Source organism: Neopelma chrysocephalum, unplaced genomic scaffold (genome assembly GCF_003984885.1).
Source record: "Neopelma chrysocephalum unplaced genomic scaffold, ASM398488v2 Primary Assembly neopelma1_26, whole genome shotgun sequence".
In the NCBI taxonomy this organism is placed as follows: domain Eukaryota; kingdom Metazoa; phylum Chordata; class Aves; order Passeriformes; family Pipridae; genus Neopelma; species Neopelma chrysocephalum.
In genome coordinates, this window is record NW_020897695.1 from 11,117,096 (window position 1) to 11,132,336 (window position 15,241).

The 15,241-nt window shown below is 36.4% G+C and overlaps 1 protein-coding gene across 1 annotated transcript in view; it reads right to left on the reverse strand.

The window, feature by feature from the left end:
* Positions 1–309: 309 nt before the first annotated feature.
* The window catches only part of MRPL3 (mitochondrial ribosomal protein L3), a 31,566-nt gene continuing 16,634 nt past the window's right edge, over positions 310–15,241 (reverse strand). The window contains exons 7-10 of the mRNA XM_027675536.1: positions 13,989–14,097; positions 11,991–12,068; positions 11,198–11,275; positions 310–3,053 (exon numbers count right to left, since the gene is read on the reverse strand). Of these exons, the coding sequence (XP_027531337.1) occupies positions 2,904–3,053; positions 11,198–11,275; positions 11,991–12,068; positions 13,989–14,097 (415 nt within the window). The 3' untranslated portion in view covers positions 310–2,903. The remainder of the gene's footprint in view (positions 3,054–11,197; positions 11,276–11,990; positions 12,069–13,988; positions 14,098–15,241) is intronic.

A 15,241-nucleotide genomic window follows, 5' to 3' on the forward strand; every position in this document is an offset into this window, starting at 1 on the left:
GCTGGCTTATCTGAGACATGAGGACCGGATATTTGCCTAATTTTATCTGCTTTTATTGGACTCTTAAAAGCACATCTGCTCGATTAGCCACAACCTTCAGCCACATTGAAGAACAATACTCAGCTCCAGCACCTTTGATAATGTCTAAAAATAGTTCATCAAGCACCCTTTTCTAAGAACAAATTTGTAGGTGGGCTTAAAGCATTTGGTGCCATTACACTTCTGAACGATTTTGCTCCTTGAAATAAATTCAGCCTGCCTTTCTCCTGTTCCAAGTCCCTTCGTTAGTCAGGAAAGCAGTAAACAGAGATGGGGAGTATAAGGAAAATTAAATACAAAACACTATAAGCCTTTCAGTGCCTGATGGAAGAACAGGTCTAATGGATGTTTATGTTCCAATCTATATTGCACTACTCTGAGCTCACATCAACAGATCTTACCCATTTCACTGCATTTGCTCTACTGAAAATACTTACCTTTGGGACATCAGTCTTTACTTGAGCTATGACAGCTCTTGTCTTTGGTGTTCAAGCACTCTTGATAAACAAAGATGGAAAAGGTTTCACTTGCACATCTCAACAAAAAAGGGACCTGAATAAGCAGCATCTGAAAAAATCATATGGCTCACACCCATCATGCATTTCAAATGCAAAACTGCAAAGACTACTCTGATAGTATATATGTTTCAATAGAAATTTTAAAACGGAACAAAGGGAAGGCAACATTAAGTACAGAATTCCCTGAATGACTGCAGTCATCTCCTGGACAACGAATCTAAAAAGTAACGTGATCAGATCATTGGAATGCCACTGTTTATGCCAAAAAGGGAGACGTTATTCTCTTACCAAAGAAACTGGAATTGAAGTAGGTTGTCAATTTTCTCCTCACACTGAAATAATACCTGATACAGAGCTCACCTTAATTTACTTTTATAAACCTGTGGCTCCCTTTGAGCTCACATTTGATTCTTTGGACTTTGCAAGGCATATGCTGAAAGCAAACCCAAAATACAACTAGTCACAGGAAAGGATCCCACATCTAGGATATTCTGGCTGAGAAACAAAATAGGAAAAGATATCTCTCTGTATGGTCATCTCTGTCATAGCCCAGGATCAATTACCAAGTAAAACAAAAAGCCAACAAAAAAGTTCCTCAAGGAAAGCATATGTGTGTCAGAATTATCCCCTAAACCAGAGCAGAACAGTGGGCTACATATCTGGACACTCCCTGATTTATGTGTGTTCCACAACAAGCAAACTTGAAAAGCTGTAACTTTTAAAATTTATTTTGCAATCAGGAAATTGGAAACCAATCTCCTCCTCAGGAAACAGCAACTATCTGAAGCAGGTGAGAGGTGTCACTCAGTACTATCTCAGCCAAAACGCAACACCCCACTTGGTATTTGCTACCTGCTTTTTGCATCACGTGTGCTCTGTGTGTGTTGTCTGCACTTGCAGAACCAGTGTGACTTATGGGAAGGGGAAGCACGAAGGGGCTGCTGTTTCTTCAGCATTCTGGTGCACTTATTTGAATCACATTTTATATCGGACTGAATTGAGCAAAGAGGATATCCTACAATGCAGATATACAGCAGTTCATATTTCCATACCACAGTCTCTAATGATCACTCCCAGTCTACTACAAGTCAGCAGCTAACACAGAGCCTTTGTAAGATGGCATGTGGTTTCTTCAAGCAATCACAAAAGAAAATAAAACATCTTCAGTGACTGGAAGTTACCACAAAGGTACGGATGTCACCTTTTAAATTGGGTAGTATTAGTAAGGTTTTGAGAAATCTCATTTACTTTAGGTATTTGATGTCTTGTGATGAAGCTGCAAAGATGAGTAGACAGCACTGCCACAGTATTAATGGTAATTTGTATGTAAGTTCTTGAACTACTGTAGGACTTCTAAGTACTCAGATGGTACAGACAGGCAGGTACTTACCTCTGTAGGTGAGAGGATTTACAGTGTTCAAAAGATCAAACTTATAAATAGTAAATCACACAAGATGGAAAATAAAAGGAGTGTAATGATTCCAGCTACTACTGAAAGGTCGGGCAGAAGAAAAATGAGCACTATCATAAAGACAAATCCCTCACATTTTACCTGCTTTCTTAGTAACAGCTCTCCTGTAACAGCTTAAGAATCCAATACAGAGACAGTGGTAGGTGTGGAGATATTTCTCCAGAGAGCATTCGAGGGACCCTCTGCGAAGTTCAGAACAAGCTGTTAGCAAACAGGTGGCCACTGCAGTCTTAGTGCTGCTTTGTTACTGAACATTTCCCATCTGAACACCCCCTCACCCTACACATGGCCAGCATCATCCTCCCCCTAGAAAATTTGTTGGGTATCTGCTACCATTAACTCAACACAATGTTAAAGCAAAAGAAGAAAAAGAGCTCTGGTGAAAAGAAGGAAGCAAAACAAGCTTGTGCTGCTGCAGAACAATGCATTTTCTTGTTTTATTTTGGATTATTCTTCACAGATCTCCCCCGCCTCCTCTCCCCACACATCTCCTCCCCCAGATGCCAAGGCAGATTTGGAACGTTTTTTGATTGATCAGAGTTGCCCAGAATACTTTACATAAGAAAGAAACAGAGTTTGTTAGCATTTAGAAAATGAACTGGAACCATCTCAAAACAACAGTTTTCAGAAATGAGTAAGTTTTCATAGCCTGAGGCAAAGGACAAAAGTTCACTGAAGACACACTATTTGATGTGCTTTACAACCTGTCCCTGGTTTGAAATTGACAGTGGGAAACCCGATTACCTGACCAAAATGGCAATATCTGAAGTGTTTAAGTCATTTGGCCAGACTGCAATTCATAGGTTTTCTTTCATACAGAATTGCAAAGTTCATGAAAATAATGAAACTGTGTGTTTTCAAAGATGTGAAGAACATTATGTATATGTGACAGATGGATCCGTGAACTGGAAGATTTCCTCATCAAAAAGGTCTTCTGGTAGTTTTTCATCTCCATCAGCAAAAAATGTAGGGAATGGAGGGTTTTTATTGTATTCCTTGCAAGTAGGCAATTTGCTATCTCTGACCTAAAAAGCAGGAAGGGGAAGGGTAGAGTTAATAAATCTTATAGCAGACTTTCAGGCAGTGATACACTAGAAATTAAAGAACTCAGCTTGCATGCATAAGAAAAAACCCAGGAGCATTCACATCGCACTTGTTTAAAGAATTCCACATATAATGATCATCTATTTTAACACCAAGCCCAGCTATCAAATTGAACATTCTGTACCCATCCTTAAGGAGTTTGTTAAAAACCAACAAAACTAAATAAAAACAAAACAAAGAGAATTTGTTGTTACAGTGAGAGAATCAAAACCTACTCTCATGAATTCATTGGTTAATATTTTAAAATGTTATTAAAATAAAAATATGGCTTGTTTAAACTGTGCTTGTATCCCACAGTACTTTCCTACGTGACATACCAAGTTATATTATGCAGTGTAATCACCTCTTCAACAACCAAGACACGCATTTGTATGTATGATGCAAACTAATTATGGTAACTAATTTTGCAAAGATATGTGCATGTGCTGTATTCAATTCCTTTGGCTACCACAGAGCTGAATTAAGCATCTAAAATTCTTCACCCAGGAATCAGTACCCAAGTTTGTCAAACACGAGCCTTTAAGACAGTTCATTTCCAAGAACTGTGGTGCCACGGAGAAATTACTTTCCTTTACTGACCTCTCTACATGTGGAAAGATTTAAAATCTAGCCCCTGAAACTCCAATCTCTGAAGAAAATTAGTAGCTAGAATTATCAGCAAAAAGCAGTTTGTCTGCAGTAGCAGATAGAAAGCTGGTATCTCTGAAGAAAAAAAAGAGCTACAAGTTCTTGAGCAATGAAATTTTACTTAAAATTAAATTCTTCGTTTCTATATTGTTACAAATGATCTTCCTTGCAAGCTGTAATAATCCCTTTCAGCCACTATACTCAAGTGGATTAAAAAAAAAAAAGTACAAATAGATTAGACAAAAATTCTACTATAGGGAAGATAAGCTCTTCCTCTTAGATTTTTAGTGGGTTTTTAAAAAACAGGAAGCTTGTTTTTACTTGGTTGGACAAAAACCTCATATAGGACAATTATGATTTATACCAAAAATTAAATAAAACAATTTTATGCCCACTGGAAGCTCTGTTTTGACAACACTCTATTTCCCAGATTCATATCTGCTATTACTTGAGCCCTTCTCACAGTCCATGAGGATTCCTGCAGATGAAGTGTATAATAAATTCGATGTTCCAACGGTTTTCTAAGTGCAGGCTTGATAAACAAAAGAAAACTTTTTGCTAAGAATGAGGAGATGAAGGGCTCAACATGTTGTACTGGTTAGCATGGCTAAGTAACTTTTCAAATAGATCTTTCCTCTTCTACCAGACACCTCCCTATAAAAGTATTCTCTATTCACTTGTAAACCGCCACATAGAACTACTTAAGTACCTCCAGTTCCCAATTTACATTACATAGCTAGATGGAATAAACTTTGAGGTCCAAGTCCAAAGACCTTTACTACAACAGTTCCAGCAGCAGTGAGATCAGAAGAAACACAGACAGCTTCAACAATGCCATCTGAAGGATGGCATCTTCAGAGATATCATCCTTCCCTTTCAATAAGTTGTGCCTGTTTCTTTTACTATATGAAAACATGTTTTAGTAACTTCACTGGTTATCTATTATTTCCCTTGCCCCTTTGTCTTTTACTCTCTAGTCCTATGACACACCATAAGCCTTCTCTATCAACAGCAAACTGCCCCACAGCCTCTATGTTAGTAAGTATTAAGAAGACTAGAATAAATGATTTTATTTATGTTAACTTATTAATTTCATATACCTAATGTATTAAAATGTTTTTCATGTCTACTTTTTGTTACTTTTGATGATTTTCATCATGAAATAATATGTGTTGTTACATACAGGCTATCTCATTACAGGCAGTTTTGGACACCTGGAAAATGAAAGGAATTGAAATGTTTGTTTTCCTCCTTTTTTTCCCTCCCTTTCTTCTTAAAATAATTTTTTATGACAGGATTTCGAAGCAAGACATCTGCTCTCAACTGAAAGCAAATTCAACAGTCTAATTTTAGTCCTGCATTAGTTTACCTAAATAAATGTAAGATTTCTGTGCAGACTTAACATTACATTAATGGCATATTAATGTCAAGGGACATTTTAGAGATAGCGCCTCTTGTGTGATAAGGAGAATTCTTAAAATAGTTTTAATGCTTCTCATGAAGCATTTTCAACAAACCGTTGTTGCTTTCACAGCAGGACAATACTATTGCATTTTACCACTTCCAAACTCCTCAGAAGCTTGACAGATCCCAGAAGCACAGGCCGTATCTGATGTTAAAATGGTTTTCTTTTCATATGCTCTTTCTTTTGACTAGTATAATTGACACAGTATTTCTTTTGACTGGTGAAAACTACTGCTCTTTTTCCATCTTCTTGTACATTCATTGCTTTCAAATGAAATATAAAGCAAAAGAGCACCACCTAAGAGCATCACTACCAAACTGAATGAACGTCCTTCTTTCTCCCTTGTAAATGTCAAGAATTAGATATTATCAGATATTACCATTATTATTCCTATTAAAAGGAACAACTCAATTTCATTTTATATCGGAAAGTACCGATTAGCAACTTAAAACACAGTATGAATTACCTGTCTTCTCAAGAGATTTACTGAATGATTCCCTTTACATTTATGAAGGGTGCAGCATACCAAAGGTTACCTGTATCTAACACCTCAGACTCCTGCACAATAACTTCACAATAGTACAAAGGGGTCCAATGGCATGCAGCAGCAAGAGCTACGCTTGTTTGCATAAGCAAACAAGTACACAGTAAAGAAGTACAGCACAGCTCTTCCTGTTCTCCTTGTAACCTCCGGAGAACAGCCCTAATAAAGGAGTAAGTTTTCATCCTCTGTGTTACTAAAATCCAGTGAATTTACCTCTCACCCACAGAAGGAATCAGGCTGATAGTCCAACTGGTTATTACAATCCATAAAAGCATTCACTGTATAATTCAATATACCATAAATGCTTGGCTTACTCAACTGCTGCATTAACAGTACTATTATATTATAGTATATTATAGTACACTATACTACAGAGAGATGATACATAGTGTATATACATTACAGTGTATTCTCTGTCAAGTCTTTTTATTAATAAAATACTAGAGAAAGCTGAAATTGGAGCTGGTTGGGGTTTTGTAACTAAATCTCTGGAACAGTCATAAAGGGTTTTGCAGATAAAATTAACAGACTGCACATATGCATGTCCCCTATACTGACGGCATAATGGGTAGTATAAACAAATGCAAATTCAGAAATCTATGACCACAAAAGACTCCATATTGTCTTAAACAAGTGCCAAAAGTTGATGCTTAAGTCACAACTCACCGTTGTAGTTCAACAGGGCTTCAGGCTGCATAAGCAACCACAGCAAAGAATTCAAGTTGTTTGCAAAACAGAAAAATGTGCTTAAATATAAAAAAAGATTAGAAATATTCTCCTCAGGTGTCATACATCACCTAGCTCAGCTTCTCTATTATTTTTGAACCTAGACAGAAAATTTAACGCAAGAACTATATCTATTTCTGACCAGCCTTATTTTGTCTTAAAAAAACCCCAACCAAACAAAAAGCCTCCACACAACTCTGTCATGGAACACGAGGTATAGGACAGGAAACATGAAAGAACTGAAGGCATCACACTATTTCTGCGTGTCCTCAGCTTGATCAGAGTATACCCAACTCGAGCATGAACAGCTAGAAACACAACACAGTAATACTGGAAAGTGTGATACAAAATAAGTAGGATGCAAATCACTACAGACTTTTCTTAAAAAAAAAACCTGAATGAAAAAGCAGTCTCAAGACTTAGGTTATTAGTTCAAGCAGAACATTATAAACCAACTGTATACTTCAATTTAACTCAGGTCTAGCATACAAAAAGGCCAGTTTAGTATCTAACTTGCTAAGCAACTCCTATGGGTTACAAGATTTGCCAGAATTTCGGCTTTCACTACAAGTGATATACTCAAAGTGGTCAACACGGAATGTCCTAAGAAAACCAGGTGCCTTAAAATTAGGACAGTTATAAAACATTATCAAAGATAAACTGAATTATAATATACCATACTACAGTACACTCTCCATTAGAAAGCAAAAAAACTACTTAAAAAGGGAATTAAATCTTGTGCTTCTCTCTTGAATGACAGAAGAGAGAATTTTTGGTACTATACTTGGGAAATAAATCCAGAGCCATAAACTTTCAAAAGAAAAAACTATTACAGATGGGAACTATAGGCCCTGTGATCTAAGAAGATACACCAGAAGGAAACAGGTGTTACCTGAGGCAAGCTATCTTGATAGGCACAACACACTAACTTACAAATGCTTTCTCTGCAATGTTACTCCTGTAACAGAAAAATTCCATGCATTCTAGCACACTGCTGAAGTTTCTTAATTTTATTAGACCTTGAAATTGAGAAAGAAATCCAAGCTTTTTTCATTAGTTCTCCAGTTGGCTAGAAACATTACTTATGCCAGTTATTTACCTGCATGCTTCAGTGTGCAATATCAAATGAAAACTGACTTTTCATTAAACCAGAAATCCATCAATCCTAGTATTCTGCTGAAAATGAAACTTGAAAAATTTAGGTGCTTCATCTCTGTCTGAATACAGTGCTGATGCACTAAGTTTCCAAAAATACAACATACAAAATAAATATATGCTTTAAAGGTACACTGTGGTTTTAATGGTTACCAAGCAACACAGAGTGGGTACTGAACACAAATGTTTTCCTCTTAGAGGCACATAAAGAGAAAAGTGTTACACAATATTTCACTTCTTGTGAAAGACAGAAGGATTCAATTTCCCTAGACATTAGTCCTACTTAATTACAGGCAGGTATTTAGTGGAATGAATGGTAATTACAAATGCTAATATCCCATAATTCCTCTCCCCAGCTACAGATCTAAACAAATATACAGCAACATATTGAAGTCAATGTCTATAAGACAAATAAGAAAACATTCTGGAAGAAAGGCATAAGACAAGCTAAAAACACCACAGATAAATGCAGTAAGATTAAATGGAGAAAGAAAAACCAGAAATTAAAGAACAGATGTCAAATAGTATTGCTTTGCCTGATTTTATAATTAAAGCTTTTTCTACTCTTCAGCAATGTGTTTGAAAATATAAGAGAAAAAATCAATTAATACCTGTAACTCATATGGCTTATGCAAGAAAAAAAACCACACAATGGATTCACCAGCTCAAGGAACTGGAATAAACTGTTTCTGACTACATACTGCCTCCAATCTCCAAATATGTGAGTGGAGACAATTTTTAGAGATCTATTTCTTAATAGCAGTAATACCTACTGCTGTGCCTTTATCTCAAACAGTGTTATTTATTATTAAATGTCATGAAAGTTTGAGTCTGGAGCATTTTGGTCAAGATCTTTCAAATATTTTATTATGTTAATCAAGGAGCTCTAACAGAAGAAAAGCCTCATTCTTCCCATGGATCCTTAACCCTCATTAATGGAATTAGTTGCAACTCTGAAATGCATTTGCCAAAATGTATACTTGAAGATACCTGGACTTCTAAATTGTAGATAACTATGACTTGAAACGCTTTAAATACAGGTAACTTACAGATAAAATTAATACAGATTCTGATATTGTAGACATTCTGTATAAGGATGAGTAAGCAGTTAGAAAAGTGCCTTGTGCCACTTAGTTAATACTGATGGACTAAGTTTACTTGAAAAAAAACAAATGAGCCATTTTAACTTTTGGTCTTAGGATAAAGTTCCAATCATCATCCGTGGCGAGTGAACTGAACAGAAATGACTCCTGGACATGGCAGGCACTTAAATGGTATGCAGCAGACTGCCACAGCAGTCCAAGCCCATTATCCTCTTGACATTGCAGATGTCAACACGGTAGTTTTACCGCTTATACTCGGGTGGCTTGGCCCAGCAATCTCCTGTTAAAAGGGCTGTTGACTGTGGCAGTGCTGTTGCCTCAAGGATTTTTTTAAGCTAACAGCAGGACTGCTTTCAGAACAAGACCAGTAAATCCAAGGTGTTAACGGGGATGCTTCCCAGCCTAGACAACAGTAACAACCGAATAAAGAAAAAGAGAAGGTAGAAGAAAAAGGTGAAAGTGACCAATCATGACAGAAAGCACGTATGTTCTTCTCCAAGAAGTGAGCGCAATATCTGATCAGCAAGGGGACATTGATTTGTTTAAATGAGATCTTCACAGAGTACATATGAATGTGTAGTATTAACACACACACCTTTGCTTTTAAAAACAATTTATATTACAGGTGTTTAATAAATGTTTGTTTTCTTAACTCGCTTAAAATCAGAAATAAAAAAATAAATTTACTGAGTGTAGTTAGAATAAAAGTTATGATCTAGAAGAACTAGGTACTGTATTCAGTCTTAGTGGCTTCATAAGGTGTTGTATTCTTACAGAGAAAAAATATGAGATATGTACATGCATTTGCCACCAAGCAGGGCCACTGTAAATGTGGATTTTAAGAGCATGACTAGGATAACAAGATGCACCGTCTTTTGCAACAATTAACTCTTGCTTAAGAGTACTATTAAGAATTTAGAATACAGTTTGGGCATCAAATGTTTCTCAGTTTTTCAGCTACATTATTTTGTTTGTATACTTATAATTTAAAACTAACATCCTGCAACAGATTCCCACTTATTTAAACCTCAGACTAACAGCAACCAGGTTCATGTCTTAGGATTTGAAAAACGGGACACAGCTGGAGAAGAGGTAATTTGGTTCAAATTTGGTTCAATACAAGGATGAAAAGCCAGCCAAGCTACAGTCTTAATTCTATATAATTGATGTAGTGCCCAGTAATTTTGCAGTTGTCCTGAAAACTACTTCTCTCATGGCCATGTGTTAACCAATTTTCACTATCTTGGAAGGGAAAAGGCTTGGGCTGGACCTTACAACCAAAGCAGTTTAGAAATACCGCACTCAGAAAAAAAGGCCTTATTTTCAATGAGAGAAAGAAGAATAAACTTCATTTTTCTGTGGGAAAAACACCTATTTGAAAGCTAGCGTTGCTGTACTTAAAGCCAAGTAACTGCGGAGTTCTGATTCACAACTAGGAAACATGGAACAGAAACTGGATGTCCACAGTAAAATATGACAAGAAGATAATAAACTAATTGAAAACATCTGAACTTGATGAACTCTGTAGCTTTTCAAAAACTGAATAATTTAAATCCCAATAATACTTCCGAGGATTTAAAACTGTGTATCAGATATACAGGCATATGTACATCAGAATCTTTATAATCATTCATAGCAAAGATGTTTGATAGCCTGTACTCTATTCAGTCTGAAAGGAAGCAACTTTCTCCAAGTAATTTGTGCTTGCAGATGTGTAGAATACACCTAATTAGAAAGAAAAATCTATTTTGAAAACAACCCTCGGAAGCACTTTTCTTGCTTTGATGTGGATTATTTACACTGTAAGAACACTTATTAGACTCTTCATTGTTTCAGTTTTTCACAGACAATCTTGAAACAACCTCCATAAAATTTGAAATTAGTTCTGCAGACTGACACAGAAAATAACACAGACACATTTATATTGATTGCAAAGGGAACTCAGATCTTTATTGTGAATTCCCGCTGTCTCCTTCTGTACCTCAACTGCTCCTTGGAAAGGTAATTGCTACTGCATATGGGAATGCTTGGAATAACCTCTAATACCTTGCTGTGTATTTCTGTTCACAAATACAGCCCTTAAATAATATTCTGGAAATTTCACCACCATGCTACTGGCTTGAGTTAGCATTCAAAGGGGATGGATGTAGGCTGGAGACACTTACCAAAGCGTTTCAGCAACTGTGCTGGTTTATCATAAGCTACGTGGGTGCACAACCCCAGTGCAAAGCTAAGAATGAGCCATTCAGAGTGAGTGTGATGCACTGCCCCTACTAATCACTCTCTTTGACAGAACTGATTCTACTGCCCTTTAATTCAACAGTACTAGATGGCATTCTGAAGAAATGAAGATTGCATTCAACCAGTGTTTTTCCTTTTATAAGAAGAGATTTGTGAAGAGTTCAGGAGTCACTAATATCAGTAAGTTGAAACTAGCAAACATACCTTCACCAGACAATTTGTGTGACCTGGAACAGAGCCATTTACATAAATAATGTCATGTATTGTGTTGATCCTCCACACCTAGGAGACAGAAAAAAGAAAAACCAGACATTGAGCCCTGTTTAGACTATTCCCACTTTTACAAACAGTAGTCCAGCAAAGCACAAACTGATTAACTGGAGGTGGTACTCTGGGAAAGAACATTCTGCACAGGCCTAAACTGCCACAAAATTCACTCACATGCCACTCTGACTGCCAAACTTTCTCATGCAGGAGTCTGTAACAGTTTTGAAGGGCAGGTGATGAGGCTATATTTGGTAAGGCAACTCTTTGTTCAGCAAACACCAACCAGAGCTCCTAAGCCTCTTTTTCCTCTAACGGCAACAGCTGCTGAACATCACAGGTGACAAAATAAAACAAATGTCCTCATGAAAGTGTTACTGTGAGCATTTGTTAATTTCTTAATTCAATGAGGTGCTCAACTGAACACATTTTCTGCTACAAAAAATTAGTTTCAGTTAACAGAGAAGAGCAGCAGCACACTTTTTTGCAAACTAGAGGTCAATTTGGTTTTTGTGCAAACTGCAGAGAAAAGTAGCTTTAGTAGCCCAGGAGCTGCTGTACAAATGTACCAATCAGAATCTGGACAGAAACTATAATCTCTTTTTTGTAAATGAAAGGGAAGGGTTGTGATCAAGTTAGGACTTCAAACACCACCAACATAAGGCTACATGGTTGAGTCCGTTGCTTGGCAATGCAACCACTCTATACACATTCCAGTATACTCAGAACTCACCTTTAATCCAAAACATGTCCTATAGACGTTACCCATTTTACCTGGCATTTTCTTTCCGCGATAAACTTTGGAAGCTTTCTAGATAAAAACAAGGCCAAAAAAAAATCGTGTTAACTGCAAGAGGAGCACTGGAGAAAATATGCTGATATTTCCAATGTTGAAAATATAATATTGAAAAAATCTAACACTGATTAGCATTTTAAATACCTCCTGCTGGAGGTTAGGTATTACTCTACATGTTATCTGAAATACTTGACCTCAATCATAAAATTGCTACATATACTGCTATATGAACAAAGAGATTCTAGCTATGCTTAATACTTAATGTATATAGATTCAGAGTAAAATCTGTACTCATTCATACTTGCACTGTGTGAAAAATCAAGAAAAGTTTTTTCCTAAGATTCCTGTCAACACAAGTCTCTCACCTACATCACAGACCACAGCAACTGGAAACTTGCCTGAACTACTTGTGGATGCAAACACAGAGCTCCAGAGCAGTCCTGCCCTAGAAGGCTGCTGAAATGAAGATACACTGTAGCTTCCCTCCTCCCCCTAATCCATGATTTTCACACTGATGTAAATCAGATCTGTTTTAATGCATGTATTTTTGAGAACGAAATGTTAATTTAATTCCATTCACTGCTATTGCTTAGTTTCTGTATCCCATTTGTGACAGGCTGGGTATAAACTGGACTACAAAGGTGGAAAAAAAAGGCAGGAATAAGTGCAATAATTTTCAAGTCTACATTGTTATCAGGGGATTTGTATCCTGCTCCTCTCTGTTATTCATTAATAATGTTTGGGCATTTTTTTAATTCTTGTGAAAATCATGATTTCAGGAATCAGCTGCAATGCAGTTCTAGGGAAAGGACTCTGTACTGAAAAATCCTGAATTACAAAAACGTCTGAGATGGTCAACACTAGATAGGAAAAAACTAACAAGGCATTGTTTTTCCCCTATTGCATCTTTTCATCTTGTTTCTTTTTCATCTACCCATTTCCAATACTATTTTCCATACTTTGTGAAATTACATTCAGCATTACTGCTTATGAAATTCTATTTTAAAGAAAAGAGAAGTTATTTTGTAATGGTGAAGATCATCTATTAAAACAGTGTTCTGTGTTCAAATATTTAAATTCTTCAGTGAAAACAAGTGCCAGGTGGAGAATTCTTTTTCCAGCTGAAACTGAAGGCTATAAATCAGTAATGCGTGCTTTTACACTCTCAATTACTCTAACTTCATTGCCTATTGCCTTTTTGCTTTTACTATTCTCCGAGCATTATTAATACTTTTCTAAATTTTAATTTCTCTAAGAAAATTACAGACAGTTCAGGTTCAGTACTGTGACTCAGTTGATCTTAATTAGTTTGCAAAAATTCCTCTTAGTTTGGTCTAAATATTGTACAGCCTTAATAGGACAAAGTTTAAACTTAATCTGCTCAAAGAGCTTTTATACCAATTTTATTAATAGTTTGAAAAGCAAAAATATGACTCTGTACTCTGCTTAAAAATGCTTAGAAGCTTACAAAATTTTGGGAATTATTCCCTATAAGATTATGGGAATCAGTTCATCAAGCAGCTACACAAGCCAGGCAAGGTGACAAAAGCAAGTAGGGTTCCAAAGAATGGTACAATATCTGCAGTGTAAAATAACAGGCAAATCTTTTCCAATCTATTAATGGTCTGATAAAAGCTTCTTAGATCTCTCTTTGAAGTATTAAGACTATTCCTCCCAGCTATACTACAGAATATGAGAATTTGCTCAGTTGAAATATGTGTGCTCACCAGCAATATAGAATACTCATAAACTGAGGCATAAGAGAACAGCTATCTGCATTGCTCATTACACAGGTTTCTGAACTTCCTTTGAAACAACTGGCATTCTTTGCTACCACAGAGTACATGTAGCAGCTAGATATTGTGAAATTGTTCATTTTTAGTATGCAGTTAAAAAAACATTGAGAATGTTTAAACAGGAAATAAGAATCCTCACGTTAGTAGATATTGCTCCAGGTCTTCTGTGAGTTTTTGTCTGGCCGTGGCTTGCAGGCTGACCTTTAAATCCCCACCTTTTCATGACACCTTGAAATCCTTTACCAATTCTGAAAACAAAAATAATTAAAAAAGAAACCTGGGTTAGTCAGACTTAAGGTTGTTATTCTAGCAATAACCAATAATTTCAGTCAGGCTCATGATCTTTTTACCTTTAGCAAAGCTCAGCAGAGAGGGGAATACAGTTAAAATGAAACTCTGTATTTTACACCATAAACATATCCTAGCACAATGCTTAAAGAATAAGAAGCACTAGAAGAGAGTCAAATAGGTAAAAAGACTAACACAAAATGCTTCTTGCTGTGATCATCCTCAAGAAATGTTACTGCAATAAAGCTTTCATCGAGTGGACACCAGAAAAAACACCCTCCCAAAAAAACCAAACCAAAAAACCAAAACCAAATAAAAAGAAACTGTATAATAGCATATACCAAAATTTAGTGACAGGCCCTAAGCATCAAGAGAGGAAAGAGATGACTGCTTAGACTATGATAAAAATAAATGAAGAAACATTTTCCATACTACAATAAACTCATCTCTTGAAAACAGTTTTGTGTATAGTGAAAACATGTAACTCCCTTGGTACATACTCATCTAACAAATAAGGTCTACAGCACAGTAACAAATAAAACATATTTTCAGAGTCCATGCCCTTAATCTTTGAGGCACATGATAGTATTACTGGCTTTGGAGTTCTCTATTTATTGCAGGAACAGACTCAACAGGAAAACCCACCTTATCACTGCACAAAGGAAAAGCCGATTAAACTGTGTCTTTAAACTGGAATTGTCTGTTTCCAAAAGGAAAAATCTAACCACAGGGTTTATGGCTGCAATGATTATTTAATTCATTTACAAAGATGATCCTTTTCCTCCAATTTACAGAAATCCTTTCTCTGTTAATGCACTTTGCAATGTCACTTTGCAATGATCCTATTAGTTCAAGCATTAGAACCTTCCAGCCAAGCACAGAAAAATAAACCCAGGTATGAGCACACACAGAGCACATTCCACAGTGCGACTGCATTTTGTTGACTCCCCTGCTCAGCACTACCATGAAAAACTAGAGAAAATACACAAACATGGAAAACAACAACATTTGTGAAAACTAGATTCTTTCCTCTTACCACTTGAGTAATTCTCCTCTAATTGCTGCCCTAGATGCCTTGAGCATGTCAAGCTACGGTCAGAATCA